Genomic DNA, 25967 nt, shown 5'->3' on the forward strand with positions numbered 1-25967 from the left:
ATAACATAAAATAAAGTGTGGATGTCTATATATATATATATATATATATATATATATATATATATATATAAAAATATATATATATATATATATATATATATATATATATATATATATATATATATATATATATATATATATATATATTGGATGGATGTATACTTTATTCATCCCCAAGGGGACATTTTTTGTGGGAGTAGCAGCTTACAAACACACAACAATAACAGAGATGAAAGATTTTTACAGCGAAGAGAGTATTCATTTAGGAAATTTAATTTAATTTAACAATAGAGAAAGTACAACATGCAAAGTATCTGTAGTGTGGTAGTAGTGTATACACAGTATGTGTAGTAGTAGTATATAACAGTATTTCTAGCAGTAGTGTATAATGTCAGTGAGCGTTCTCCATCTCAGAGACCCGCTCAGTGAGTCAGAGTGGAAGGAGTCCAGTCCAGTACTCCAGCTCGTGTCTTCCTGCCCTCACTCCTCTGGGTGATTACTCTGCCTCCCTCAGCCCAGCTCGTCTCCAGAGACTCACACACACTCACACACTCACACACTCACACACACACACACACTCACACACTCTCAGACCAGAGTCCCTGTGGTCGGCATGCAGCTCCCCAGCAGCTAAGGGAGGCGCTGGATGGAGAGGGCTGGGTGCAGAACCTGTGGACCGACAGCACCGCTCTACCCTGACTGCAGCCTTTGGGTTTCACCATGGAGTTTGGAAGAGTTTGGTCCAGATACCAGAGGACGCTGCTGATCACCATGACGATGTTCAAGCTGGGTAAGACTTCAACATGTGCAGTCTGAGATGTAAGCCTTCAAACACCTGAGGAGGAACTTTAAGGCACTTTTTAGGGGGAAACGAACAATTTACAATTCCATCCCTGATTGTGGCGGCATGCTTTATAGTGCACAGTGTGTGTGTGTGTGTGTGTGTGTGTGTGTGTGTGTGTGTGTGTGTGTGTGTGTGTGTGTGTGTGAGTGTGTGCTGCATGTATGGCCGTGTGTTGATATGTGTGTGTAGAGCAAAGGACCAAACATGTGAAATCTGTAAATCATACAGTTTCACAAAGAGAGAAAAACAGGAATAATACATTAAGTACCAGTCATGAAGGAATAATGTGATATTTAACCTGAAAAACAAAGTTTTTGGAAATGATGGACCGTAGGATGACTATTCATCAAATAAGAGCATCAAATGCAAATACACTAATAATGATAACACTAAGTGTGTAGTTAGTGAAAAATGTATTAATGTAGTAGTTTGTGTTTTATGAAGTAATGTAGTTTATAAGTTATCACAACTCTATGATCATAGTTTTACAGGATCCAAGTAGTTTTCTTATGACTCCTTCATTTGTGTGTGAATCTGCTGGTACTGGTGTGTGTGTGTGTGTGTGTGTATGTGTGTGTGTGTGTGTGTGTGTGTGTGTGTGTGTGTGGGCGGGGTCATCGGTCGACCCCACAACCTTATGAAACCCTGTTGACCCATTTTTCCCGCGACCTTCATTTGTGTGAAGCGTCTGAAGCTGGTTTTAACGGTGGTCGACCGGCAGCTGCGATTGGCTGAGGGGTTGGCATTGTTGAAGATCACCATGGCGACGAGCTGAGCGTCCGGCTGCATTGCTACACAGCTTTTTTTGTCTTTACTCTGAATGGAGGGAGGGATGGGTATTAAGGAGCCCGGCAAGAGACCTGGCACTCTGAGCTCTTAAGATTTAAAGCAAAAGACGACAGGAACACCAACGGGAGAGTGCATGTGATGAGGAAGATGAGGAAGATGAGGGGAACGGGTGTACGGGTTTGCCGAGTCCACAGACTTCCTTTAAAGAAAAGTATAAAAACACATCCACACACATCCATAGCTACCACACCAATGTACTGAGAGGGAGCAGCTGCAGGAGCGGAGAGGGGTTTGAAGGACCAGGTCCCAGACCTGCAGGCGGGTTGATGGACCAGGTCCCAGACCTGCAGGCGGGTTGAAGGACCAGGTCCCAGACCTGCAGGCGGGTTGATGGACCAGGTCCCAGACCTGCAGGCGGGTTGATGGACCAGGTCCCAGACCTGCAGGCGGGTTGAAGGACCAGGTCCCGGACCTGCAGGCGGTTCACTTGAATGAAACCAGCAGCAGAAGCCTCTCTGGGCCTCTTGAGGCCTCTTAAGGCCTCTTAAGGCCTCTTGAGGCTTGTCTCCATTCACAGACGACACACAGAGGAGACGAGTGCATTCTTGGCTGTTCATTTCAAAATGTTGAGGAGGATTTGATCCTGTGACAGTTTGGAGTTCCAAGAAGAAGAAGAACTGTACATGAATGCAAAAGGGAAACATGTTTACAATTCACTGGGAGGAGCCAGCTGATGATCAACTCTTTTCTCTTTAACACGTGAACTCACAGCGTCATGAAGAGTCCCGCGACTGGAAAAACAAACAAAACAAAACAAAACACGCACTTGCCCTGAAACCGGAAACGTGGTGCTATGAACGAAGCAGCAGCTCCCAGGAGACAAAGACATGAGACATGTGTGTAACTGTGACTGCTTCTGAGAGGATTTGTGCATTTTCTTTGTATGAAGCAAAGCAGCCACCTGCTGAGCGCCTGCGGAGCACAAAGATGCACCGAGGCAGAGCTGCTGGTCTCTTGTGGTGATTCAGTCAGACTCCTCTGAGCCCAACGGGTGCGTGAGGCGGGACGTCCCGCTGCCTGTGAGACGCTGTGACTCATGTCTTTATTTTATCTAAATCTGCTCTTTTAAGACATGCAGAGGTTCTTAAAACTTCTAAATTGTCCTGGTAAAACATGTTCTTTTAGCGTGACACATTAGTTTAGATTGAAGGTGTTCCTAACTTTAAAAAGTAACTTTTCCCATATAAAAAAACAACATATTTCAGAGATCTTCATTCCTTTACGCCACGTTTTGCCAAAACTGCACTTCTTCACAGTGAGGAGAAGCATCTCATTCATCACGGGGAAACCGATGGCACCCAATAATCACCCAGCAGTCACTGCACCGTGAAACAGAATACGCCGTAATTCCTAAATATCCTAAATTTCAAATGTTATGCATGTAATCATAAACAAGGAAGCATGAATACTGCAAAAACCCACACGGAGAAAGGGAGTTTCCAAAGAACCAAGCAAGTAGTTGTGTTGCCTAACTGAGTTGTTCCCTGTGAAGAAATTTATTCTGAAAAGACGGCAACGAGCAGAAACTGACACGAATTGCTGGCTTTTGTAGGAAGATGAAAAGGAGGGTAACTTTTCGTTGGAAGTGGACACAGTCATGCTGACGTCACACATTGGCTGGTGGACTCGAGAGGGCGGAGCTTAGTGCAACCAAACGCTGAGTAAGCAGTTCACTTGAACTCTTTGAAAGGGTGAACGTTGTTAGTGGAGAACATGGATGACTCCCAACGTGTTAACAACCTGTCAATCACCTTGAGGCTGTTCATACGAAGATGAACATACAACACTATTTTTTGGGGTTTCCTGCTTTTCAATTGGTTTTAAATGTCCTTTTAGAGTTATATTTTTCAGAAGCTGCAGACACATTTAGTGTAGGTTGGAGCAGTGTGGAGCCACGCCCTCTCTGAGGAGACGGGGACGTCTCTGGGAGCCTTCTAACTGCTGACAGTCCTCTGCTCAGCGTCACTGTCGAGCTGAGGCGCTGGTACCACTCAGTGCCAGGAATCAGCCCGTCTGGACATAGCCGTGATCTATGAGGCGCTCAGGAGCGGGGGAGGGGCCGCTATCAGCTCCCTGGAATGTGTGAGGGCTTGATTGGGTTTGGATGGAGAGGTGAAGAGTGAGGAGACCCTCGCTGTCTCCGTCAGCCCGCCGTGAGATTACAGGCAGCGCAGGTCAAAGGTCGCGGTTCTGACCGGGTTCAGCTCCACATGCCGAGGGAGGAGAGCAAGAACAATACAGAGAACGAGCAAGTGAGAGCCAACAGAGGGAGGTGGTGAAAGACAGAGGAAATTACACTTCTGAAAAAGACATCACAGCTGAGGTTGAGATGAGGAGACACCAGAAACACTCCACCTTTACATCACACCTGGGTCAATTAACACGTTCTGTAGGATGTGGTTCTTCTTGGATTCACTGCATTAACACCCCTTACAGAGAAAGTATTCCTATTGCTGTGAACACTCCCATGGTTCTTCTTTCTTACAGTATGCCGTGTTATTGTCAATGTATGTTTACACTTCCAAATACATCTGCGTTGGGTTTCCATCACTTGTTCCTTGAGCAGAAGTGTCTCATGCTCATGCAAAGATGGCGGCGTTGTTTCCTAAAAGACTGATGCGCTGCCACACTGCACCTGTACTGGTGATTTATGCTCACTGGTTAGTTGTATTCTGTCATGTTTTGACTCATATTGCTTATATTTTTGTACTTTAATCTAATTTGTGCCGTATGTATTCATTATAAATATGTGTGAGGTCTATTAATACAATGCATCACCATTTGAGGTTGAAGCAACTGCTTCTTTGTTATGATCACACAATGACAATAAAGTTATTGAATTGTGTGTAAAAAGCAACACCTACATGTGGGCAGCAGGGAGAATGTCAGGTCATCTGTTCTACTCAGAGATAGAACACCGTCAACAGAATCACATGTTTTTATTGGTGACCTGTTGAAAACAAATTCAAGATTCAAGATATTGTTTATTGTCATAAGCACAGATAACAGAGTTACTTGTTGCTGGGTCCTCCTAACACACAGGATTACAATAAACTTAAGGTGAACAAAATATAGTAACAGTATTGCACAAAATTAGGCACAACAATATGATAGCGGTATTGCACAATCAGTGCATGAAGTGCATTGCATATGAAATGATCTCTCCCATCTCAGTGGATGGTTATGGAGTCTCCAGTGTGTCTGAGTGACTTTCTATGCTTCGGTGGGTTGGTCCACCATTTGGGTCCGAACCTGCCAAACATGACATCGTGAGCATTACGATGATGAACGTGTTAGCATGGAGATGCTAGCAGTACGCTCAATGCACCACTGTACCTGAGTGAGGACGGGTTGCCCCTCACTGCGTCTCTTCCTGACAGCTTTGGTTGTTAACACTACGTGGGTCGTTTCACCTGAACAGAAGCAGCACAGCTGCTCTCTGGATCTATCAGGTATGGAGGTGAGACACCGATGTGAGGAGGAAGATGAAGGTGATCACAGATGCATGTGAGAGGAACAGTGGGTGTTAAAGTGGATGCAGTGGGAAATGAGAGATGTAGGTGTTGTGGGGTGATGCACATTGTTACTGGGATGTTTGTGTTGATGACTTGCCAGCAGAGGCACACTTATCCAAAGCACCCTCTGATTCCATGCATTTCTACATATGGGTGCTTGTGGTGAAATCCAGCACCTTGTCAGACTTGGTCGACATCCATGTGGTTCTTCTCCCTCAGAGTGGAGAGAGAAGGATTTTACTTCTGAAAGAACAATGCAACACTGACAGCTGCTAGCTTGATCATGTGCTACGTTTACTTTAACACCATCTGCTGAGAACGTAAAGGTCGCTAAAGGTCAGAGTTGTAGTCGACCGCTGTATGATCCAGGGGGTAACGCGGCTAAAGGTCACGGGCGAAAGGCGGTGTTCTGTTAGCCAACAGGTATTCAGTTCTCTTTCACAGCTGTGCATCTTCATGGCAGTACGTCCCATTACATCATGCATGGTGACATATTGAATCAACACAATGTAAAGGCATAATCTGTGAGTGTATCTGTGCTTTTGGAGAGTGACGCTTAGACCACTTTAGTGTTTTAGTAGTACTTTAGTAGTGTGAGTCCTTAATTGAGGTACCGTGATGTTTTTCCTTGGAATTTCCTTTGTCAATGTGCTATTTGCCTAAAAGGGCTTTAACGAGAATACAATTTGGGATAGACAAAGGTAAATGTTTAATCTTTGATTGCATGTTGTCTTCCATCCCAGGCTTACTGTGCACGGCTGCAGCAGACTCATGTTTGTCATCTCCCTGCAACAACAATGCCACATGTCTGGACCACCTTGGGGACTATGTGTGCCTCTGCCCCAAGGGCCCGGTGTGGTACATGGGCAAAAACTGTGATGAGCTGTACGACGCCTGCATCATGGCACCTTGCACCAACTGCAGCAGCACGCCTGGGACTGACGAGTTCACCTGCCACTGCCCGGACGGCCTGGCGGGGCTCAACTGCACTCAGGATGTAGACGAATGTCAGAGCTACCCCTGCCAGGGTGTCCACTCCCATTGTGTCAACAGAGTCAACGGCTTTACCTGCCACTGCCCCCTGGGACTGGGAGGGGAGGCCTGCCAGGATAATGTCACCACTTGTTCAGAGCTATCATGCCAGAATGCTGCCACCTGCGTGGATATCCCTGACATCGGGTACAGGTGCCAGTGTGCTGCTGGGTATGAAGGGAGCAACTGTGAGGAGAACGTAGACGAGTGCCAGTCGGAGCCCTGCCAGAACGGAGCCATCTGTAAAGACGGGGTCAACGCCTACCAGTGCTTCTGCGTGCCGGGATTTCAAGGCTACCACTGCGACTTGGACATCAACGAGTGTGCCTCCCAGCCCTGTCAGTACAACGGCACATGTCTGGATGAGGTGGACCACTACAGGTGTGACTGCGCTCCGGGCTTCAGAGGTAAGCCACTGTTTAGTAAGTCAGGGTTCAGATTGGCTGGGATATTGAATTTGTCAGGAATTCACGTTCTTGGATCAGAGATTCTTGCTCATGATCTGACATTTGATATTAATATATTTGACCATTACACAGCTATCCAGCTCTGCTTCATAGACTCATCAATGGTTTCAGATGCTCTTCATTAGGATGGTCCAGTGGATCTGGAGCTCATCCTGGTTCAACGCTGTGTGATAGTGATGCTCGTTTCCCAGAGAGGTTGTGAGGAGATTCTAAAACATTACAATTCTACCTGAATACTTGTGGTGGTAACATGAGCAGAGTGTGTTAGCACACCATTAACTAGTGTTAGCACTTCTATGCTATGCTAGCTATGCTTATCCTTTAGCTTCTATCATTATATTTGAACTTGTTTTCTTCCTGGTTACATCATAAACAACAGCAGCAGGCTTATTTTAGGGTAAATTATGAGACACTACTTTTAAATGCATGGATTACCAAGAGGACAACAGAACCCAGGCCCTGGTTAAAAGGCCAATTCAATGTGTGGAAATCAATTTGCGTTAATGTTGTTGATTTTGTTCTATAACCATATGTGGTGCTTATACATACATGTGTTTAATCTAATTTCTAATACTGACTGATACACAACACAACCCGGGGTTAAAGTGCTCAAGAGATGGAGTTCTGCTTGGATTTGTTATCTTAATCCCATTATCTGTAAGAAGTAGGTCCATATTGGATGATTCTGCGCCAACACAAATGTTTACTGCCAACACAGGAGGTGCTGTGGCCTTTATGTAGAGCAGCAGAATGATGGAGTTGGTGTTGGATAAGTGTGTGAACAGCATGCATGTCGTGTCAGACGCCTGAATTTATGCTTTTTTTTTTTGGGGTGGGGGGGCGTAGAGATTATTTCAGTCCTTACAGATATATGCTTTATTTGCTTATCTTGGTCCAGAGAGCAACTCTCGGAGCAGAAGTTGCATGGCTGTGTTTAAGTAGCATTAGCCTGTCCGTCTGCAGCGGAGCTCTTGGCAGCGCCGCTGTTATTGTGTTGCATCTGTACGTGTGCTAAGATAATTATCTACTTTGCCAATCTCCGTCCTTGGCCCGCTGCCATCCCCGCTCTGTGCCTGCAGGGATTAACTGCGAGACGGAGATCGATGAGTGCGACGCGCACCCCTGCCAGAACGGCGCCACCTGCAGAGACCACGTCGCCGCGTACGCCTGTGAGTGCATGGCCGGCTTCCAGGGCCGAGACTGCCAGGTCAACGTCGACGAATGTGCCAGCATCCCCTGTTTGAATCAGGGCAAGTGCAGAGACGGGGTCAACAGGTAGGAACACACACACACACACACACACACACACACACACACACACACAAACACACACCTGTTTACACTGCCTGCACACACCAACACATACAACTTTTGTACTTTTGAGTGCTATGTTTTGTGTTTATGGAGTAAAAACTATTTTGCATTACAGGTTTGTTTAAAGGCCTATTTGTTACGGGCTGGGGTAAGAAAAAGGACATTGACATTTAATTCCGTGTGTGCTGATGTTGACATGCATTTCAGAATGATGTATTTGTTGAGACTTTGGTGGAATCTGATCAAATGATGAATGACATTGAGGTTACAATCATACATTAAGTCAAACTGGATATTATTATTATCTGATCCATGTTGGTTTATATTTGGGCTGATTTCGGTAAGACTCCACTCTGCGATCATATTGTGTATGCTGTCTGTCCCGCAGTGGGCTGTGACAGCCGGACGCTGCATGGCAGACATTAAAGTTGACCAGGGATAAGAATTAATCCACTTACTGCCAGCCGCTGTGATGAGTCATTAGACGGATAGAGGTGCTGGGAATACCTGGTGGTAACACTGATTGGAGGCGGACAGCGAGAGGACGTTATATTCTACATTTAGGAACAAGACAAGAGATGTAAAGTAGTCCATAAACAGGAGATCAGAAGAATGAAGCGGTCAGACGACACCCAGCTTCTGTGGAGCTTTTCTGATTCATTTGAACGTTTGCCGAAACATTCTATCTGAATATTTAAAAACTCTTTCTATATGTTGTGTCCAAAGATTCTATTATCTTTGGACACTCAAAGAGGGACGAACGTTTGACAGAACAACTTGCACATTCTTGCTGGGATAAAGAAAAGGAAGAATTAATGATAAGTAACACACTCAGGGTTTTGTTATGCTTGGTCCTGTATGGACCACGACTGCATTGTCCAGAACACATTACGGGGCCGTGCAATCCCTTTGTACTCACTTGTCGCCTTTTGCTGTGTCCTTCCTCCAGCTACGAGTGTGACTGTGAGGCCACCGGCTTCGTGGGCGACCACTGTGAGGAGGATATTCCTGAATGTGCGTCCGACCCCTGCCAGCATGGAGCCACTTGTTTGGAGGGGATCAACCAGTATGAGTGCCTCTGCTGGCCAGGTACGCCATCACTCTGGGCGCCTGTTACAGCCCACGCACTGTTATACAGCCGCTACGCTCACATCGGCACAGGGTGAACTAGCTGGTAGCTTGATCGCTAAGCGGAAATGATCAAAGAACAAGCTGAAATGTTTCCAGTAAGGAAAGCTTCCTCAGGCCGGAAGTTCTCTCACATAACTCAAACCGAACGAAGGAGCGGAGAGAAGTGCACACTCAGCAGTCTTAGTTGTGTTTCATGAGTGTGTGCGTTGTTGTGTTCATGTTCTAAAAGTACCATGTGGAGAGTTCACAGCTGGATTTAAAGACCTAAAGAATAGGTTCAGATGTACCTTCCAATACAATGCTCACACATCATGTGTATTGTCTGCTGGGAGAGCTGCTATGATGCAATCACACTTAAAAAACAACAACCTCCGAACCTCAAAAGATCAATCAGGTCCAAATTCACAGACGTAGACTTGGGCTGGATAATCATGGCGTGTTTACGGGGCGGCTGTGGATGAGAAGTAAAGCGGGTTGTCTTCCAATAGAAAGATCAGAATAATAACATGTAGTGTAATGTGTTCTCAGTCGTCTGCAGACTAGAGACGTGCTACACAAACCAAGTTAATTTACTCCCGTCTCTTTTCACCGGGTTCCTGAGGAACCTTGAAATGTCCTAAATATGATTATCACAAATGTTTCCTGTCCGTCTAGTTTCTCAAGTTCTCCAGTTGCACATTTAAAGGTGACATTACACACTTTGTACACCTTTAAGCGTCTTGGTCCTGCCCTTGTGCAACCTACAACATCCACAGTCCTTGTTAGTGTTGCCAAATATTGGAAGGTCACTAAAGCACGCATGAAAAGCTCATGTTATTTAATTTCATGTGTCTTAATCCTGAAGTCTTAAACAGGTTTATGAATGCTGTACAGATTGACTGGGGACTCTGGCATGAACTGGTTCTTGTAAAGCATATTTTGTTAAAGTCTATTTCTGACAGTTGCAGAAGAGCTCTTAAACAAAGATCTACAGAGGAAATTGTCAAGTTAGAACAAAAAAGGCATTCCAAAGTTCAACTGCAGCTTATGAAAGGCATCCGCTCTCTGAGTGGGTCAAAGAACGTGGGCAACCCCCCGTGGTACGAATCATAAAGGACTTTGTGTCTCCAGCTGCAGAGGGAGGGGAACGTCCTGGTATGGACACGTTTCTCATTTACAGAGAACTATTGCCAGAAATGGAAGACAATATCAATAGGTATGTTTTATTTTGTGTATAATCATCTGAAAATAAATGGACTGTACAAACTGCCAATCCTCTAATCGAAGGACGACCCGGCTCACCTCTGATCTACAGAACGATTGTGTTCTCTTCACCTTGGAGTGAGCGTTTGTATTCACATGAAGCCGGCCGCCATGTTCCTATGGAAGCACAGAACCAAATAGGAACGTTTTCACGACCACCATCATCACTTTCCCTCACACTTCACACGCAAGATCATTTCTGTTGATTCCAATCACAACCTCACCGTTAGATGCCTCCACATCCTACACCCTGGTCCTTTAACAGAAGTTTATTGTTTTACCCTATAAACATCTTCAATGTGTGTAATTTAACAAAACATCTCTTTAACCCTTTAAGCCCACACCCTAACCCTAATAACCCTAACCCTGATCCTATTTATTGTTTGAGTTGTGTTTAGAGGTTGTACATTGGGATTATATAGTATTGTAGCCCTGATTTTTATGTTTAATTTGTTACCGAACATGTTTTTTTTTGGGGGGGGGATTTATACCATGATTTTTTCTTGATTTTCCTGATATAAAAGGGTCCCCTGATCAGGAACCCTAGGGGCTTAACAGGTTTGCCGTTTTCTCTAAATGAGTTGTTTCTCAGACTCTGATCCAGAAATCTCCACTTCAGCTCTTACATCACCAAACTTCACACTTCCATTCCTTTCAATATTCTGAAGGTTTCTACTGAGGGGTTTGCTCATGTACCAGTCACAGCCTCATTATACAACATGCTATTACTAAAAGCATGGCATTATCATGTCCCTTCTGTTGGTTTTATGGAGCGACACGAGGACAGATCCCTCTGGGAAGACCTTTGGTATGTCAATGAAATGAAACAAGAATGTTGGACCTGTGTTCACCGGTCTGATATGAACACATTTAATGAGATCTCATCCACATATTCAAACATAAAATCCCCAAAAAACATATTGATTGGTGAGGTTTCAAGGGGTCATCTAATAGTTTACAATAAGCACCCAGGTCACGTACCTGTGGGCATGTGAGCATTGACTCAACATGTGTGTTTGCATGCGTCCAGGCTACGAGGGAGAGAACTGCCAGCTGGACATCGATGAGTGTGGGCAGCGGCCCTGTGAGAACGCTGCCCAGTGTTTCCAGCGCTCGGACGTCCTGAACTACGGAACGCTGCCGGAATTCAGAAAAGACCGTTTCAGCTACGAAGAGGCAGCCGGGTTCATCTGCCGCTGTCTGCCAGGGTTCACCGGTGAGCTCGTTATAGGCCCTGTTGTTTCCGCCATTCTGCCTTATTAAGTCACAGTGCGGTCATGAGGATGCATGAGTCTCATTACTGTGTTCCCTCGGCAGGAGACAGCTGCTCGGTCAATGTGGACGAGTGTGAGTCTGCTCCGTGTCGGCATGGAGGAAGCTGTGAGGATCTGGTCAGCTCTTATCACTGTGTGTGTCCGGGCGGCTTCACAGGTAGGAGGAACCTCTTCTGCTCGTCTTCTCTTATCTGATGAATCACGTGAGCTGCTCTTCCTCAGGAGACAGTCCTGTTCCTCATCCTCCCGGCCTCGCTGTGATGCTGACACACACATGGCTCCACCAGGCTGTCAGGCCCGTATCATGATGAATAAGCACAGGAGGATTCACAGATGTATTTCAAAATTCCTCCTTAAATCATATACCTTGTGGGGGCTCATGTAAAAGAGAAGCAGATCTATTTGTTCACGGATAACTCCCTGTTTGTGAATGTGAGCGCTGCAGGGAACAGAGGGTTACATCTCCCTTTAAATACATATATTTGTGCATCTATATTGCATCATTTAAAACTAAAACTATCAGAAATATATTTATGAACTTTATTTTTTATATGTGTATTATCCTTCTACATTTTTAAACACCGATGACTATTTTTGTGTATATTGGGCAAAACATTTTTGGAGAGTAATTTGTACATGAATCCTAAAATACATATTATGTGAATCCCTCTGCCTGTTTTCATTCATGAGGATCCTGACCTGACCGTGTCGTGGTACGTCCATGAAACTGAGCTTTGACTTGAATACTGAGGCCGAATGGAAGACACTCCCTACTGTAAGCAGGTCATGAGTCTGTTGGCTTTCACGGGGAAAGAAACCAAATAAAGTAAACTGAGAATATAGAGAATACTAAAGAAGCTTTGTGAGTGTGCTGTGGATGAACTATTCTACTGGCATGCACACAGGAAGAGGAGGAGCCTCTCACAGCTGGACTTTAAAATTGAATTGCAGGCGGCTAGACAGACTTCTTTGACGTTATTGAAGAAGAAGTGTGTAATATCAGTGTTAGTGAGCAGCAGCCCTCCTCGTCAAATGTCCACTTGCCTTTTTAAGAAACACTTATCTCTGGGATTCTGAAATGTTTGTTATTCAAATGACTTAAGTATTATTCCTTTATTGTAGACGTTTTATAGATAAAAGCATCAGTGAATCAGATACATTCATATTCCCTCCTCACACAGACATCTGACTCCATTCTGTTATCTGAGCAGATTAGATGAAACATTGTGAAGTTCTGTCCCAAGCCAACTCTCTCTGACAGTAATAACAAGTTGATATAACTCATTGTTTGTGTGTAAAAATAACTTTCCTGTGGAGAACAAGCCTGCATGTCCTGTTAGACAATGTCACAGTCGCCTCGGCCAAACAATAAAGGGTTAATCTTCCTCCTGCTGATCATTCCTCATGGCCAGCCAAGGTATTAATGCCTCATTAGAGGAGATTTGTCCCCGCATCACTCAAATCAGGAAGACCAGCACCAAAAAGTGACCCTGAAGCGCACAATCTGGATTTAGAAGTGAGGAATAAAGCGAGACGCGCTCGTCCTCAAACTGAGAGGCTAATTTAATCGGCTAACGGCATCGTGCGACGTGGAGGATGGGCGGGGCGGGGAGGGCATATGGTATGGAGCCGCAGACGCAACAAAGCCAATAAAAGGTGCCATATGTCAAGCGTCCACTTCGGGTATTAAACAGGGGTCTCCTATGATATTTGTCAGGGGGAGGGGAGATTACAGAAAAGCTGCTTAGGAGCCTAATTAAAGCCTGATGAAAGAGGAAGACGAGGAAAAACCTTGAGAGCAAAACAAGGGCCTTTTTCCAAATGATCTGCTCTTGATGTTTCTGGAATGTTAGCTGTGGACATCACTCTTGTGCAACAGCGAGCACAGAGGAAAACCCCATGTGGAAAACATCCTAATAAGTGAGTCTGGCGCGTGTGCAAGAGGTTGACTGTGTGTGCATGAGGGGTCGTCATGTGACGCACTTATCAGGCTGTTAGAGGCGACTCCTCCTCATTGTACCAACGCGACATTTGGATTAAAATGTCTGAGTTTGGGTTATTATCTGTTCTGTATTATGAGAAACGACTTTCCTCAGGTTGGATCATCACTTCATCAGCAACAGCTCAATGCGTTTAAAGCTGGATTCATTAAAGCAGCATTATTCATATCTGAATCTCGATATTTACAGCTCTTAGCACTTTTTATTGCCAAACTATCGTCTCTGATGCATTTGGTTCTCTCAGAGTTTTCCTTGTAAATGTACTTTCAAACCCTTTGAAACAACATTTATATTTATTTTATAACTGGAAAATGGATTACTGGGATTTTGCCTCAATGGAAGAGAACGGTGTCTGAATACTGAAGGCGAACACATGGAAGAACAGTTTGACTAAAGCACATTCTGACTGTATTGAAAAAAGGTCTTGTAAAAGTGAACATACAAACATAACATTTAACTAAAACTTAAATCTGAGACTTTCTAAATATCTTCTTTTTTTCTAGTAACCTATAACTTGGTCACTCATTACAGAGAATGCTGTAACACAGCAGTGTTGAATCTATTACATTGTCTTTAAATCAGATAGTCTGCCATTGGCAATACATCTAATGTGATAGAATCAGACACAATGGAGGAGAGACCGACTAGCTGCTATGCTAACGTTCACAACACACGGACATGCGCTCCATGACTCGCTCAGGCCTGAAACCCTGAACCTGCAGCACCTCCTGCAGGTTTATAGCAGCTCCTGCCACTAGTGGGCATCCACAGGCCGGCCCACGGAGCAGGGAGGAGAAGCAGCGCTGCATTCCTCTTGTCAAACACTGACAGCAGCCAGCTGGAGGCTGCAGGCTTACCGCTCTGCTCGGGCTGGGCTGCAGACCAGAGGGGAGCAGGGAGTGTGAGGGAGGGATCCATGAGGAATGGAGGAGGGAGAAAGAGAGGGAGGTAAAGAAAAGGTGGGCAGGGTTTGCCTTTTAATCACTTCTGCCCGTTCGCCTCGTACAGAGTGGAGGAGTGGACGCTCAAGAGAGAGAGAGAGGCTGCTTGTGTCACTCCTGTCCTCCAGCAGTGTGTTGGTGGTTGGCTCAGTGGATCATGGGGGGATGCAGGTTGATGCTGCTGCTGCTGGGCTGCTGCTGGGGGCTCTGGGTGCCGACAGGTACAGTAGGGCAGCACGTCCATGCTATTTTAACAATAAAGTTGCTTGTGTGTGAGGGTGGAGACCTGGCACAGAGAGGACGGGCAGCTTACGGGTGTTTTAAAAGACTATGTTAATGGAGGGTGACTGCTGCTGCCAAGGCTTAGTGCTGAATGCAGTTGGATGAGTGGCTCTGACTACTGGAACCAGGCAGGCAGACTGTGATTCTGGCACAGTGTGTGTGTGTGTGTGTGTGTGTGTGTGTGTGTGTGTGTGTGTGTGTGTGTGTGTGTGTGTGTGTGTGTGTGTGTGTGCGTGCGTGCGTGCGTGCGTGCGTGTGTGTGTGTGGCACAAGTTTGTCTGTCAAGCATTTGGTGCATTATGTCAATGTCGACCTGATAGAATCAGTCGGACAGACACTGGTTTAACTATTTTTCTGGAAATCCGTGCAAATCTACTTTTGGAAAAATTCATGCATTCCTCAACCAAACCTGCCTTTTAATCTGTGTGTGTGTGCATGCATCTAATTATGTCAATTAATATATTGTGTTTCACTTCCCAAGCTCCCTTTGCGTTCCCCCTGATTGAATAACCAGATGTATGTGGTTAAATTCTTATTAAACATGTCTTCAATTGTGTGGTGTGTTTTGGCTGCTTAGGAGAAGTTGCATCAGCATTGTTAAAGTAAGTAGTAGTACTAAATGTGAGGATCTCTTCATGCAGGCGTACACTGTGAGGTGGACGTTAACGAATGTGACAGCAATCCCTGCATGAAGGGCGCCACGTGTGAAGATGCTACCAACTCGTATCGGTGCCACTGCCCCGAGCCAGAGCCTGGCCAGGAGCCGTGGGGTGGACCAGACTGTGACGTCCGTCTGGTCGGCTGCCAGCAGCACCGGTGTCAACATGAGGCAGGTTGCGTCCCCGCGCTGACCGATGATGGGAAGCACAGCTACGCCTGCCTGTGTCCTCCTGGCTGGACCGGAAAACGCTGCAATACCTCCACCACCTTTTCCTTCAACTCCGAGGGCTACGTCCACATGCAGCTGCCCGTTTCCAAAAACAGGACGAAACGAGAAAGCAAGGACCAGGACAATCACGGGCTCCACATGCAGCTCCGGTTCAGGAGCACTCTGGACAACATGGTGCTGTACTACCGGGGAACCACGGACCGCTTTGTCTCCCTGGAACTTGTCGACGGCTCCCTTCAGGCCAGGGTGAAGTCGGGGAAGGTACTGCAGGTCACTTACCCTGACCGCGTCAATGACGGTGAATGGTACCGGGCCACTGTGACCATGGAAGAGAGGCTGGTTCTGGTTGTAAAAGGACCCGGCTGTGAGGACGACTGCTTGGTGAAAAATGAGGACTACAACCATCTGATCTTCCTCCAGCCCAGCTCCTTTCAGCAGCTGTATGTTGGAGGGGCACCGCAGGAATACTTATCTCAGACGTCTAGCGGAAAGGGGTTCATTGGCTGCATGGAAGACCTTCAAGTTGACCACAAGCTGCTTCTGCCTCAGGACCTTGTCAGAGAGGAGAACCAGGGCTTGGAAATAGGATGCATTAAAAAAGATTGGTGTCAGGATGACCCGTGCGTGCATCGTGGGCAGTGTGTGGATATGTGGGTTCGGCCCAGCTGTCAGTGTCACCGGCCCTACTATGGAGAAAGCTGTGAGAAAGGTGAGTGCTTACAGCATACCTCATAGGCTGGCAGGACTGAGTTTGACTTTAACACATTTACATTTCCGACTGGATAGAGTAAGTTGTGGCTAGCAATCAGAGCTTGGGTCACCAGGACTTTGTGTAGGAGGAACTGTAGAACTGGTTGTGTAGGAAGGATTCTTTTGGATCCCATCCATCCATCCATCCATTCATGGATGGATGGGATCCAAAAGAATCCTTCGATTAGAACTGGTTATGTAGGATTATTTTGGATCCCACTCAAAGTAAAGGGTCCTGCTTATTGGTGAGGGTATGACATCAGCGTATGGATGAAATACAAACTCTCTCCTACCGAGCACTCAACGAACACTTTGTCAAGAAGCAAAGCAAAGCTGCCTAAATCAAAGTCTGAGCTTCTTTGCCTCCTGCACTGTGTAATGGAGTTAGCTCTGACTGCAGTTTGGGGCTGCTATTATGCCAGTGTGCATGATGTGCTAAAGAAGTACTCCAGTAAAATAGTATTGCACTGCCATAACGTTGGGGCAAAGGATGAAGGATAGAGCATCGTAATTCAAAGTGCTTTTCATAAATAATCAAATCAATGCTGCACAACCCGAGATATCCTCACATGCATTCCTGACAGTATTGCTCAAACTCCAAAGGCACTGGAACATGTAATTATCATGATGCAACTCAACCTTCCTGGTAAATGCACTTCTTCCAAACTCTATGTAAAAAATATGCCTCCTCCATAGCCTCACAAAAAAGCTGTCTCTGATATGTCATGTGAAACTGAGTGCTCCTTTGTAAGAATACCAACATAAACTATCTCTGATGCAGGTGTAGCGTGTGCCAATGTGTTTGGGTAAGATACTGACAACTTTGTGCTTCTCACCCCAACCTCAGAGTATCCATCCTGGACCTTTGGTCATGAGAACACCACCAGCTACGTCAGCTTCAACATCACAGAAACTCACGGAGACAACTTCACGATCTCCTTCTTAATGCGCTCCCTCAAACACAACGGTCTGCTTCTGCAGCTCCGTCGCGAAGGAAAGCCCTACCTAACCATCTATCTGAAGGAGGGCACTGTTGCTATTTACAGCCCTTACACCACACTGCTGTCAGAGGCCAAGTTTGTCACTGACGGCAACAATAATTTGGTGACTTTAAAGGTGCAGTACGGCCACGTGGTTTTCCCCAGAGCAGGAAATCATCGAGCATTAGGAAACGTTAGCATAGAGGCAGGGGATATGGCCTATGTGGGAGGGCTCCCTGCAGGCAAGAATAGGAATTCCTGGGGTGGAAATGTCAAGGGCTGCTTGCAGGACATCCGGCTGGACCACACGCATCTGACCACTGAGGATCATCTGGAAGGGGTTGAAGTTTACCAGGCAGGCGCAGAGGAGAACGTTCTGCGAGGATGCCATAGTGATGACACGTGCAAGGTGAAAGAGACATGTATGATTATCACTACAGAATAGACAATAATTAGATGAAATGGACACTCCCCTCAAGATATAAGAAAAAGGCTGAACTGATGTCAGGTTTAGTCATGCATCTGATTTTCGTTTAGTGGCGTACAATTAAGACGATCCACATTTGACTATTTTATAAACCATGACCAGAAATTACATTTGGGTAATTTTAAACCAATTGCTAAAGTACTGCTCAGCTGTTATTTGTCTGTTATTTCTTCTATACTCTGCAGTACTAGGATTTTCTACTCCTGCTGCTTCCGCTACCACTACAGGCCCTACAGCTACTATCAATGCTCCTGTAGAGCTGATAGAGGGAAAATCTATGCATGTTTATTTGGAATCTGCATAAATTGTTGCATTAGAAATAACTATGTCTTACCCTTTGACCTTGTTGTAGGGATGAGTTGTATAATAATGTGTCTTTAGCTATGCTAGTTCCCACAGTGAGCCTGAGATTCACATTGTGAGAATGATGCTACACACAGCTAATGCTAACATGGTACTGCATGTTAGCATTAGCATAGCAGTGTAGCTCAGGCTAATGGACATTTCAGTGACCAACCAATATTGCCATCTCTTGAGACACTTTATGTAATCAAGTAAAAGAGACCATGCCAACTACTTTTGATGAAAAGCCCCAGGTCAACACTATTATGCGAGTGTGTAGCCAGTGTGTAATGTGTTTGGGCCTTGCAGGGTCTGATAGCTGGGCCGTACTTGTTGCCTCAACCCTATTAGCATTGATCTGGTTGTGAATTCCTTTAATCTGTAAGTTAGTGCTCAATCCTCTCTGCAGCTTTTACCACTGCCGTCGCTTCAGGTGAGACGAGTGATCGTCTAATCCATCCATCTGTGTTTGTCTGTGCTCAGGATCAGCCCTGTTTCAATGGTGGACAGTGTCAAGTCACCTGGAACGACTTCCAGTGCGACTGTTCCAGGAAGTACTCCGGCCGGCTGTGCGAGACGCGTTTGTGGTGCGTCGACAACCCTTGTTTTGAAGGAGTGCGTTGTGTGGACCTACAGGATGGTTATGAGTGTAAGTAATCCTTTGACAGTGATTATCGCTTCTTTATCAAGTCAGGTCAGGTCAAGTTTGTTTGTTCAGCTCTTATTTCTTAATTAGATTCACAGTCTTGAAAAGTGTTTGAAGGGCCGTTTAAGGACAGCCTTAAGGAAAAACTCCTCAGTACAAACTCCATGACCTCAAGGGTCTGACTGAAGAGGTGCTGAGAGGACAGATTGTTCACACAGAGACAACAGACAGATATTTCCAAGTAGCAGAAATAATATTATCAAGAATTATAGTAATACATTGTTTTTGTGTAACACGCTTCATACAAGAAATGCAGCAGAAAGTGCTCTCGAGAAAGATAGACTAAACCTAAAAATAGACACAAAAACAAACTTCAGTGCAGGTCATTTGAGCTTAAACCAGAAACAAACACGGACCCACCCAATATCCAGCTTGAAACTAATTCTCTACAGGTCTTGATTACACCGAAATAATCCTCAGCCAGCTCAGAAGTGTGTGCACATCAGAGTCGTCAAAATCTACCAACCACTGACAACAATAAAACAATTGAAAATATTGTACATATGCACAAGTAGAAGCATAACATCACTAAAGATTCTGCATTTTAAAGAATTGCAGTAGAGTAAATAAGATGGAAAACAGAACTAAAGGTGCTCTCCTCTAGGCCTTGTTTAGAAAGCCGGTTTCATGGAAGCTCTGAGTTATGAACCCTGAGATGAGGGTAACTTTACCTCTGGGTCTGTTACCATGCTAACCGACTCTGTGAATCTAAGGCCTTCTTAAACAAACCTTGAGTATCGCTGTGACTGCTCCCTCGTAAAGAGACAGAGTTTAGGTTGAAACTTAAGTTGTCTTGAGTTGCTCCACCCTGAGGCCTTCCTTTTCCTCTGAGCTAGTACCCGGTGGCAGACAGAACTGAAAGTGAGGCTTAAATGGAACCAATCTTAACACCGATGGTGTCATCAACCTGCTGCTACTGCAATCAACATTCACTTCATAATGATAAGTAGGAGCAAAATATTTCTCTATGGCCTATTAAGTTAGATTTGATATGTGGCCTACTAGCAATTAAAATGAGCCCAACGACAGTGGTTCCACATATCTGACCTGAACTTCAAGGAGTACTTTAAGGGATGCGGGATCATCAGGTGGTTTTCCAATCAATTCATCAATCGATTAACATCTACCATATCATCTAAACGTACGCATTTTTAATCAACATGGGACTTGTACACGGTCCTTGGTTTCAGTAACTTTTCAAAGCTACTTATCTTCTCGTCCCACAGGTTTAACTGAAGCCATGTTTCAGGACAACGCTCTCCAGTACGCTGCCAACGGCTCCCTGCTGAGCCCGGTCACCAACGTCACCGTGGATATTCGGACGCGGGACGAGAACGGGATCTTGTTGCGGGCCGTCAGCAGAGCGGAGGTCTTCTGCCTGGGTCTGCTCAACTCCTCCCTGCTGGTCAAACTGGACAGTGGGGCGAGTGCCGAGCTGCTGGCTTTCACAAGCGACAGAGCCATTGCAGACGGAGCCTGGCATCAAATCCAGCTGGCCATGGTGGATCCCACGCAGCCGGCGTCCCGCTGGCGCCTCACCATCGATGGGCAGAGGGTTGGTGGCAGCTTCGGCATTGGAGGCAACCTTAACTTCCTCAATGACACCAACATCTATCTGGCTGAGAAATACACTGGATGTATCGGGGAGGTGAGAGTGGGTGGAGTCTACCTGCCACTCATAAATGTACCAGAAGCCCCTCAGATGAGCCAGTTCTCGAGACTGGGTGGGCATGATCCAATAATAGGATGCCAAGGTGCTCCAATGTGCGACTCCCAGCCCTGCCTCAACCAGGGTGTATGCCAGGACCAGTTTAATGAGTTCAACTGCAGCTGCATTGCAGGGTGGGAGGGGGAGCTGTGTGAGATGGAGGTAGATGAGTGTTCTGCAGGTCCCTGTGTCTACGGGACATGTAAAGACCTTCTAGCGGACTACCAGTGTGCCTGTGAGCCTGGATACACAGGGAAAGACTGCCAGGACGAGCTGGATGACTGTGAGGAGTTCCGCTGTGTGAATGGAGGCACCTGCGTGGACACGGTGGGAGCTCACACCTGTTCATGTCCTCCAGGATACGTCGGCAAACGCTGCCAGTGAGTAAAGACTTCCTTTAGAGCACATTTTAGGCTTTTTAGCTTTTGCTCATATTCATGAGGATTACCATGCTGTTGTGAGATGACATGACTGTCTGGAAGACAGTGTCAGTTGTGTAGACATGTTAGATCAGCTCTTTTATCAGATCTGTGTATGAAGCGTGGAGAATACTAAATAAATCAAATGCTCTGTGGAGCATCCAGGGAAATATAATTACCTGAAAATAAGAATTGATGTGTTTTTGTTACCTTGGACGGAGCCGTTTATACCAACAAGTCCTCTTCACAGTGCTGATTGTCTTGTTTCTACAGAAGCTCAGAACTAGCAAACCCAAAACTGGCTCTAAATAGCTCGCCTACATGCAGTGGCCAATGAGAGAAGTTTCAGTTTAGTTCAGTTCTTTTGTTTTTAGTTGCAATCTGCAACCTCAGCGCTTAGATGCTGCCAAATCCTACCCCCGGCATACCATCTCCTATTACAGTTGATCTGGTGGACGGCTTATTGACACAGCAGCAGACACAAGTCGTGTTTACCTAATGAATGCCAATGTTCATTAGCTGCTACATCTCCACTATGGGCATCAGCTAGTGGCTAATGGGGCCTTTGTGTTGTTTGGTACGAGGCAGCTAGTGCACAGCAGGTTCCTCTGAGCTGTGTCACTGGAGACAAAGGGGATGATAGCTGAGTAGACCAACACAGTAAAGTTGTGAGCTGTAAAACCAGAACAATGAGCCAAAAGAAGCCAAAAGAAGCCAAAAGGCAGCGCTGAAGAGACTTGCAGAGTTGGATATTATTTCGTAAAATGAGATGATTATATAATATAATCAAATGAGAATACTGAACCTCATCAATAGGACTTTACAGCATCGTGGTGTAGTTCCTTTACAGCCTAACTTTCACTTGTTTCTTCTGCCGATTGCATTAACCTTTCACAAATCATGAAGTGGTGTTCATTTGTGAAGATTATCTTGCTGAACAAAACTTATACAGTTTATTTTCTGCATTAATCCCAGGTTAACACTGTTAGCTCTGTTGACATTATCAGCACTGTTCGTGCTGTTATCCCCGTTGTAGTTGGTCCTTGAAAAGGGAATGCTTGATTTCATGTAGCTCAAGTCTCAATTAATGCAAAGTGTCACACCCAATTGTGGAATTAGGCCCTTATGATTGTGGCGTTTTTGTGAAGTTCTTAGTTTCACTCCACTAGTGGTCGTAACTAAAGGTCACCTACATGTAGAACTACCAAATCACATATTTGAGCGTAATGAGTATTGTGTGTCCAATAGGTGGCGTTTTCCTCCAGTGGCGTGCGACGCAAAGACAGAGTGTCTTAATGGAGGCGTCTGCATAGGCGGGGACTCTGGAGGAAACTGCACCTGCAAGCCGGGATACACTGGAGCCAGGTGAGAGCAGCACACCGCACATTCCTCACCACTCACACACTCCTGCTGCTCAGGGAAAGTGTGTCTGAACCACATCCAAGTGTAAAGGTCAGGAGAGAGAGAGAGAGAGTGTGTGTGTGTGTGTGAGTGTGAGTGTGTGTGTGTGTGTGTGTGTGTCTGAGCTGCTGCTCTGTCAGTCAGCGTTGTGTTAAAACCCTTCTGATGTGTTTCAGGTGTGAGACAGAAATAGACGAGTGTGAGTCCAGGCCTTGCCTCAACGACGCCACTTGTCTGGACAGACTCAACCACTTCCAGTGTGTGTGTGTGCTGGGTTTCAGCGGGACATTGTGTGAGAGCAACGTAAGTGACGGACCGATCTTGACACTCACTCTGGCTTTGAGTTAATTCACTTTTTTACAGCATTTGTGCTAAATTAGAACCTGAGTGATGGGTTTAAGATTCAAATAACCTTCAGCTGCCACAGAAGCCACGCTAGGAAACAGCACAAACTTATAGTGCACAGAAAGTATGGCTCGAAACACACGGAACAGCAATGTGATACTATATGTAAACTATATGTTAATCCCATAATCAATTGTCCCAGTCCAGTGTGAACCTCTGCAAATTGGTAAAATGTCAGGATTGCTAAATTATCACTAAAGGTTGTTCCAACACAAAGGTAAACTTTTCAATTAAAACTGATCATCAAATCATTCAAATTAAATTATAGCTAACTAGGTGAGAATGAATTAAAGTTGAATTATAACATCAAATAATAACAAAGGATAATGACACGATAAAGAAAACTAATACAAACACAAGTTGAGTGTGTACTACTTTCAATTCAATTCAATTCAGTTTATTTTATATAGCCCAACATCACAAATACAAGTTTACCTCGGAGGGCTTTACAATCTGTACACATGACATTCCTGTCCCGGGACCTCACATCGGATCAGGAACAACTCCCCCAATAAAGACAGTAAAAACCCTTTCACAGGGAAAAAAAGGGGAAGAAACCTGAGGGAGAGCAACAGAGGAGGATCCCTCTCCCCGGATGGACAGAAGCAATAGATGTCATGTGACCAGAATGAATAACGTAACGGAGTTACAGCACATTCAATGAATGTGACAGAAATTATTCATATAATATGTAGTATGCATGGTGCATGATCCAGATAGCCACGACCCATTAAGCAGAAGGAGGTAGAGAGGAGGGGCATCCCAGTTACAACTACTGTTGTGTTGAACAGCGGAGTCCCTCAGGGCCGTGTGCTCAGCCCCTTCCTGTTTATGCTCTACACTCACCAACATGAAGAGAGCTCTGTTGTGAAGTTTGCAGAAGACACTAAAGTCATCTGCCGTATTACAAACAACGACGAGACTTCTTACAGAGAGGAAATGAAAACCTTCAGAGTGGAGCTCAGAGAGCAATGAGCTGCTCAACGTACGGAGAACCAAGGAGCTGATTGTTGAGTTAACAGCTCTAAGTTCCTGAGAATCTGCATCACACACAACTGACCTGGTCCTCACGTCTCCATCCTGGAGAAGAAAGCTCATAAACTGCTGCATTTCTTAAGGAAACTTATTAAGAAGGACAGTTATTGTTAACTTTTACAAGGAGAGCTTCCTCATTGGGAATATTACAAATGAGATGTGCACGGCCCAGGAAACCAGGAACATCATTGATACCCATCGTCTGAGCATCAGTGACAGTGGTGAGAAGAGGAGCCTGAGATGAGCTGAAGGGATATTTAAAGACTAAACCCATCCAGCTACACCCTGTTCACCTGCTGCCGTCTGGAAAGAGATACAGAAGCATCAGCTGATGAGCCACCAGACTTCTAAACAGCTTCTCTCTCTGGCGGAGAGCCTCCTGAATCCTCCCTCCTCCTCACATAATACAGTTACTTCTGTGTGTGTGTTTCTCTTGTGTAGCACAACGGGACTACACACTGCATTTTGCTGATCAACGTTTGTACAATGATAATAAATGAACCGTGTATCCATCTGGACTAAAGAAGACAATATTAACACGTGTAACTACAGACACAATGGCTCATTACAACATGAGTTCAGTTGTTATTAAATAGATTTTGGTCCAGATTCTTTGCAGACCAGACACATGTCACGATTGAGGACAATAAAATAGGCAAATCAAGTGCTTTCATCTTGTCTTTAGAATAAATACAACGTATGTATTAACCACGGATAAACCCATGAATTACATATATGATATGTTCTAATGAGTGCCATATTATCCTCTCGCAGAAAGGGGAGCATAAGGAGCGAATCCCCTGGCTGGTGGTGACCATCCCTGTGATCATCCTGTGTGTGCTACTGGCCATACTGGTGGTGTTCTGCCTCATCATGACAGCACGGAAGAAGCGTCAGTCAGAGGGCACCTACAGCCCCAGCTCACAGGAGGTGGCTGGCGCCCGGCTGGAGATGGGCAGCGTCCTCAAAGTGCCGCCGGAGGAGCGGCTGATCTGAGTCCTGCAGCCCGGCCTCACTGCCTCACATCCAGTGGATGCATCTAAGGGCAGAGAGAACATGTGCTCTGCAGTGTCACACTGATTGCCTTCCTGACCTACAAAGAAGCCATGGAGGATCAGTCCATGACTGATCCTCCACCTGGGAAAACGACTGACCTGGAAGTGTGGCAGACGGACAGGTGAAGACCAGAGGCTGAGAGAGACCGTCTCCTGACTACCAGGCTGTCCTGTTGGGGAGAGTGTGCTCAAAGGACGCTCTGACCCTGGACTTCCTCTTGAAAATGTCAGTCTTGAAGACAATCTCAAGCTTGTGTGGGACCAAAATTCTAATAAAAGCCACATGCACTAAAGAAAAGCCCCAAACCGGTGGGCGTAAAGGAATCTATTCACACAGGCTGGAACTCTCTGACACCCTCCCTGCTGGTTCTGTTGTGCAAGGCAGTGGAAGAGGCATGTGTGAGGGAGAAGAACACATTTGAAACCAATTCTGTCAAACTACAGAGTTTAATTTGAATATGAATTGCATAATACTATCAATCATCACCAACAGGCTCCTTGTATTGAATTACACATTCAAGGTGGTGTCTGTTTTACAATGAGGAGATTGTTTGGAGATAGACAATAATGTAAATCATTTTTGTGGAAGGGAAACAGCAATTCCAAAAATCAGCTGAAGAAGGAATTCATTGTTGATTCGAACCTCATTGTCTCCTTTTGCTGCATCAGAATCTTTGGATTTGTACGATATTTTCTGAAGCACCTGTGATTTTAGGTGCTGGAAATAGAGCATTCTTAAGTTGACGGCAGTCCTCTCCTGCAGGTTTATTCTCAGTTACCGAGTCATTTCTCCATATTTAAGCCGCTGCAGTCTGAAAGGGAGGAGGACATCACTGCAGCCTCTGCAGGAGTCAAACACTGTTATGTTAATATGTGCTGTGTTATATTGTCAATGTGCA

At 45.4% G+C, this 25967-nt stretch overlaps 1 protein-coding gene across 1 annotated transcript; it reads left to right on the forward strand.

Annotated features, from left to right (window-relative positions):
* Positions 1 to 720: 720 nt before the first annotated feature.
* LOC306739856 (protein crumbs homolog 2-like) lies at positions 721 to 25009 on the forward strand (the record flags this gene model as incomplete). Its single annotated transcript, XM_079221921.1, has 13 exons — positions 721 to 790; positions 5952 to 6647; positions 7787 to 7982; positions 8971 to 9110; positions 11425 to 11610; positions 11712 to 11825; positions 15533 to 16489; positions 17378 to 17919; positions 18823 to 18988; positions 20272 to 21133; positions 22421 to 22537; positions 22750 to 22876; positions 24788 to 25009. The coding sequence occupies 13 exons, from the start codon at positions 721 to 723 to the stop codon at positions 25007 to 25009; spliced, it is 4395 nt and encodes a 1464-aa protein (XP_079078047.1).
* Between the last annotated feature and the right edge of the window lie 958 nt (positions 25010 to 25967).

The sequence above is a fragment of the Taurulus bubalis genome (genome assembly GCF_910589615.1).
Source record: "Taurulus bubalis genome assembly, chromosome: 8".
In the NCBI taxonomy this organism is placed as follows: Eukaryota; Metazoa; Chordata; class Actinopteri; order Perciformes; family Cottidae; genus Taurulus; species Taurulus bubalis.